The sequence below is a fragment of the Alosa sapidissima genome, chromosome 12, assembly GCF_018492685.1.
Source record: "Alosa sapidissima isolate fAloSap1 chromosome 12, fAloSap1.pri, whole genome shotgun sequence".
Taxonomy (NCBI): Eukaryota; Metazoa; Chordata; class Actinopteri; order Clupeiformes; family Clupeidae; genus Alosa; species Alosa sapidissima.
In genome coordinates this window covers 36,020,540-36,026,900 of record NC_055968.1, presented here as the reverse complement: position 1 = coordinate 36,026,900, position 6,361 = coordinate 36,020,540, and the positions used below count along the sequence as shown (strand labels likewise).

At 46.8% G+C, this 6,361-nt stretch overlaps 1 protein-coding gene across 1 annotated transcript in view; it reads left to right on the top strand.

Annotated features, from left to right (window-relative positions):
• Positions 1 to 6,361, top strand: part of nwd1 (NACHT and WD repeat domain containing 1) — a 28,631-nt gene that overhangs the window by 20,130 nt on the left and 2,140 nt on the right. Inside the window, exons 15-19 of the mRNA XM_042056554.1 lie at positions 462 to 552; positions 1,557 to 1,708; positions 2,190 to 2,475; positions 5,086 to 5,252; positions 5,916 to 6,302. Of these exons, the coding sequence (XP_041912488.1) occupies positions 462 to 552; positions 1,557 to 1,708; positions 2,190 to 2,475; positions 5,086 to 5,252; positions 5,916 to 6,302 (1,083 nt within the window). The remainder of the gene's footprint in view (positions 1 to 461; positions 553 to 1,556; positions 1,709 to 2,189; positions 2,476 to 5,085; positions 5,253 to 5,915; positions 6,303 to 6,361) is intronic.

Sequence of the window (6,361 nt, the reverse complement as noted above, 5' to 3'; positions counted from 1 at the left end):
AGACGCGCTAGTGGAGTAAAACCCCCCTTAGCTGTTGTAGAATCAGTGTAACCTACGGACTTGAGTGTCTCTCTCCGTAACATCTCTCTCCATCTCTTTGTGTTTGTAGGTTTGTATCAGTGTGTGTGTGGTGTGTGTGTATGTGTGTGTGTCTCTCTCTGTAACATCTCTCTCCATCTCTCTCTCTCTCTCTCTCTCTCTCTCTCTCTCCGTAACATCTCTCTCCATCTCTTTGTAATTGTAGGTTTGTATCAGTGTGTGTGTGGTGTGTGTGTATGTGTGTGTGTCTCTCTCTGTAACATCTCTCTCCATCTCTCTCTCTCTCTCTCTCTCTCTCTCTCTCCGTAACATCTCTCTCCATCTCTTTGTGTTTGTAGGTTTGTATCAGTGTGTGTGTGGTGTGTGTGTATGTGTGTGTGTCTCTCTCCGTAACATCTCTCTCCATCTCTTTGTGTTTGTAGGTTTGTATCAGTGGCAGACATGAAGTCACTGACCTCCCTGGCTCCGCCTCATTCCTCTCCGTGTCCGAGGACGAGAGGACGCTCTTAGCAGGTTACCAACCGCCACACGCCACCACTAAAGTCACACACCTTTAACACACCACCGCTACAGTCACACACCTTTAACACACCACCGCTAAAGTCACACACCTTTAACACACCACCGCTACAGTCACACACCTTTAACACACCACCGCTAAAGTCACACACCTTTAACACACCACCGCTAAAGTCACACACCTTTAACACACCACCACTAAAGTCACCTGTAACACACCACCACTAAAGTCACACACTGTGCATATATCTCCTCCATGATTAACTATGATGGCGGTGTATGTATATATCTCCTCCATGATTAACTATGATGGCGGTGTATGTATATATCTCCTCCATGATTAACTATGATGGTGGCGGATGTATATATCTCCTCCATGATTAACTATGATGGTGGTGGTGTATGTATATATCTCCTCCATGATTAACTATGATGGCGGTGTATGTATATATCTCCTCCATGATTATCCATGATTAACTATGATGGCGGTATATGTATATATCTCCTCCATGATTAACTATGATGGCGGTGTATGTATATATATCCTCCATGATTATCCATGATTAACTATGATGGCGGTGTATGTATATATCTCCTCCATGATTAACTATGATGGCGGTGTATGTATATATCTCCTCCATGATTAACTATGATGGTGGTGGTGTATGTATATATCTCCTCCATGATTAACTATGATGGTGGTGGTGTATGTATATATCTCCTCCATGATTAACTATGATGGCGGTGTATGTATATATCTCCTCCATGATTAACTATGATGGTGGTGTATGTATATATATATCCTCCATGATTATCCATGATTAACTATGATGGCGGTGTATGTATATATCTCCTCCATGATTAACTATGATGGTGGTGGTGTTGTCCTGTTGTGTCCTGTAGTGCCTACAGGGTGTGAGCTGTCGTGTCCTGTTGTGTCCTGTTGTGTCCACAGGGTGTGAGCTGTTGTGTCCTGTTGTGTCCTGTTGTGTCCACAGGGTGTGAGCGGGTGCTGGTTCTACTGCAGCTTCAGCCCGGTGGCTCCCTGCAGCGGCATTGCGAGCTATCCCATGATGCCACAGTGCTGACGGCAGTGGCGTCCAGTCAGGCCGGGGTGGTGGTCAGCGGAGCGGAGGACCAGCTCATCAGGGTGAGGACCCTGGACACACACACACACTCTCCTCAGGCCTGGACACACACACACTCTCCTCAGGCCTGGACACACACACACACTCTCCTCAGGCCTGGACACACACACACACTCTCCTCAGGCCAGGACACACACACACACTCCTCAGGCCTGGACACACACACACTCTCCTCAGGCCTGGACACACACACACACTCCTCAGGCCTGGACACACACACACTCTCCTCAGGCCTGGACACACACACACTCTCCTCAGGCCTGGACACACACACACTCTCCCCAGGCCTGGACACTGCACATGAACATCATAACATGAAATTTAGAAACTTCTGAGGGAGAACCAGTAACATGGGATTGATTATTTTGTAATAGCGCTATGGTTGTTTTCTTTAGGCACTACGGTTTAGATCCATTGTGATCGGGTGTTTTGTGCTAACTTATTGGAGGCTGTTGGTCTTCCTCTGTGGTTCTCATCGTGCAGGTCTGGTGTCTGTCTTCCGGAAAACTCCTGGACACATTCCATGGCGTGGGGTCCAGGGTGACCTCACTAGCTGTCTTCGGGGAGACGGTCGTGTCAGCCTCGGCCTGCTCCGGTCAGCTGAAGGTGTGGCAGTTGAACTCTGACCCCAAGCACAAAGCCAAGACCTCCGTCCCCGCTAACTGCTCCCTGGTGACCCTGTCCAAAGACGGACAGACGGCGTTTTTTGTGAAGCATGGTAACCGGAAAGAAGTCTTCACGTGGGACTGTACAACAGGTGACATCACAAGTATGAGAACTGCACTACAGCCCTCTGTCCCTGAACCACTGCTTTATGACACACCATATCTCATCTGAGTCATGTAGTCATGTAGTCACTGCTTTATGACACATATCTCATCTGAGTCAAGTAGTCACTGCTTTATGACACACCATATCTCATCTGAGTCATGTAGTCATGTAGTCATTACTTTATGACACAAATCTTATCTGAGTCATGTAGTCACTGCTTTATGACACATATCTCATCTGAGTCATGTAGTCATGTAGTCACTGCTTTATGTCCCACTATATTTCATCTGAGTCATGTAGTCACTCCTTTATGACACATATCTAATCTGAGTCATGTAGTCATGTAGTCACTGCTTTATGTCCCACTGTATTTCATCTGAGTCATGTAGTCATGTGGTCACTGCTTTATGACACTAAGCACTATCATGACATTCTAAAGTTCATCGTCACTCGTCAAAAGTCTATTCAAATTTAGTAGGATGTCCAGTTCACATTGGGAGGGGTTTCGTTATCAAAAGTGGAGCGCATGGCGCAACAAGGTGTTCCTAGGTTTTTTAATCAGTCATATGGGTGTGTTTGGGGCGTAACATCATTTTAAACCAATGAGAATGACATCTGTCATTCCCTTTAACAGCGCAAAGCGCGATATGTCAAATAAATGCATCGGTATTTTGGCATTCAACGACGCATTTGAAGGAGGCTGCTTGCGAGACCGTATGAAATAGTCATTCTTAAACCATGCATTACTAAAACCTAGCATAGCCTTCACGCATTTGCACTCGTCTATTATTTGAACTCATTAGCAAAGTGAAACTAACTTCACCAAGGTGTCAGTCAACGAAGACAGTTATATGCAGTTACTTTCACTATTGACTGACAATGGGTTACCATCGAAAACATAGGCTGGAAAAAGCAACACTTACCCTAATATTGCTCAAATGACTGAATAAAACAACATTTATCCTGCAGAGGAGTTGCTTATATCTTGTGACAGTGCATCTTCAGCTGTGCTCCATACGTGTCTCTCGCCTCTCCCCTAATCACCTTTAACCATCATTACCAATTTGCAAATGATGATGAATAACTACTCATCATGAGATGTACAGTATTTCGTAATATCTTTATTCTAATTATGTTTCCCATTGTAATCGTGCAATTTGTAATACTTTGCATGGACGTGCGCTGGTGTGCGTTCATGAATGATAGAAGGATGGTGCGTGCACCTGCCAATATGACTGTTGACATGCGCTCATAAAATAGCATATGAACAACTCGCCATTGACTTCTGACCAGGTTTAGGTGGTGTACGATAGCGATTTTTAGACAACGCGCCAGGCCCCTCCCTAGGTTGTTAATTGCCACACCCCTGGGCGCAATGTTTAAAAAATAAACGTGCAAAATACCAAATTAAACTTACCGCGGGTGAAAAACGAGTTTTACGCCATGCGCTGGTGCCCAAAATACAGCCCACTGTATTTCATCTGAGTCATGTAGTCATGTAGTCACTGCTTTATGTCCCACTATATTTCATCTGAGTCATGTAGTCACTGCTTTATGACACATATCTCATCTGAGTCATGTAGTCATGTAGTCACTGCTTTATGACACATATCTCATCTGTGTCATGTAGTCACTGCTTTATGTCACACTGTATTTTATCTGAGTCATGTAGTCATGTAGTCACTGCTTTATGTCCCACTATATCTCATCTGAGTCATGTAGTCACTGCTTTATGACACATATCTCATCTGTGTCATGTAGTCACTGCTTTATGTCACACTGTATTTCATTTGAGTCATTTCGTCATGTAGTCACTGCTTTATGTCACACTGTATTTCATTTGAGTCATGTAGTCATGTAGTCACTGCTTTATGACACATATCTCATCTGAGTCATGTAGTCACTGCTTTATGTCCCACTGTATTTCATCTGAGTCATGTAGTCACTGCTTTATGTCACACTGTATTTCATCTGAGTCATGTAGTCATGTAGTCACTTGGGTCTAAGTCAACTACTGGTACTCACAACCCTTTTCAAGCTGCACAAAGTTGCTATGTATTTCTTTGATTGGATATATAGGTAAACTATCATCTAAAATATCTGTCTATCTAAAAGGGAGATCCCAGGTCTAACAGGATCCAAGGAGCAGGACACAAGCCACATGGGCGTCGAAACATTAGTCAGTTTGTACAAATAAAATCACGTTAAGCATTGAGTGCTCTGGTCCTGCTCCTTGTTAAGCATTGAGTGCTCCGGTCCTGCTCCTTGTTAAGCATTGAGTGCTCTGGTCCTGCTCCTTGAGCATTGAGTGCTCCGGTCCTGCTCCTTGTTAAGCATTGAGTGCTCTGGTCCTGCTCACGTTAAGCATTGAGTGCTCCGGTCCTGCTCCTTGTTGAGCATTGAGTGCTCCGGTCCTGCTCCTTGGCTCCTTGGCTCCTGTTAGACCTTTGATCTCCCTTCTTGACTTCTGCGTCCTGTTCCGTGAGCACCAACCAGGCTGAAGCGCAAGTGACCCCCTTCTACAGATCTGTCTATCTGTTTGTACTATGTAAAGTGATGAGAATATCAACCCAAGCGTGCTTGACCAGTGGGGCCTGTTTTCCCGCAGGCGCGTCTGCGGACGCCATGGACACGTCGGCGGAGGTCCTCTGTCTGGAGCTGGCACAGCAGAAGCGGCTGCTGTTCTGCGGCCTGAGGACCGGCACCGTCATGATCTACCCCCTGGACTTCCCCCTGGAAACCCTGTGCATCCCCCCACTGGAGGACATGCCCCAGGTACACAACAACCCAGAACAACAACAACAACAACAAATCGGTCAAATGTTCTGAAAGGATTACAGTTACAAACCAGTGTCCGTTTCTTACATTTCATGGGCTTTTCAGCTCTTAACTAAATGAGTTGTGACTGTAGATAATGAGAACGTGCTTGTGGCCCAGGAGGCCTGTGTAGATGATGAGAATGTGCTTGTGGCCCAGGAGGCCTGTGTAGATAATGAGAACATGCTTGTGGCCCAGGAGGCCTGTGTAGATAATGAGAATGTGCTTGTGGCCCAGGAGGCCTGTGTAGATAATGAGAACGTGCTTGTGGCCCAGGAGGCCTGTGTAGATAATGAGAATGTGCTTGTGGCCCGCGGGCCGGTAGTTTGAGACCCCTGGTGGAGAGAATGAGAATGTGCTTGTGGGCCAGGAGCCCTGTTCCCTTTGCTGTGAAATGTTTCAACTGGGTCGTGTGTTATTTTTAAATCAGCTTGTAAATCAGAGTGTGCTGGTCTCTGTTGGTCTCTGTGTATTCTTCACTTGTTCTAGTATGTTCTACTGAGCTAGTGCATATGCAGTATACTCATCTATGTATTATATATATCCTCATCAATAGTGTATACTGTATGTACATGTCTAAACTGGTGTAAACTGGTCTAAACTGGTCTCACCATATCTAAGGTCCAGGGAATGACCATCAGCCCACATGAGGTTCGCATGGCGGTGGCCTACGACGACGCGGTGTGTCTGTTTGAGATCACGGCGCGGGACAGCTTCCCGTGTGTGGATGGGCCGTTCGAGCGGTTCCCGCTGACGCTGCTGCGCTCGCCGCTGTCCTGCATGGCGTTGCTGGCCGACTGCCGGCTCCTGTGCGGCACGGAACGCGGCGACGTGACGCTCTACGACTTCAAGAGCGCCTCGTCCACCCCTCTGGACCGCCACGCGGCCCGCGTCACCTGCGTCGCACTCAGCCACAGGAGTGGCCAGGCCCTGGTGGGGTCCCAGGACTGCGTCCAGAGACTCTGGAGCCTCTCGCCCCTGCGACTCGACCACACCATGGACTACAGGGTCAGAAACACACAGCTGTGTAGTTACATGTACCTGAATTAGGAGCCAGTTCATCTGTT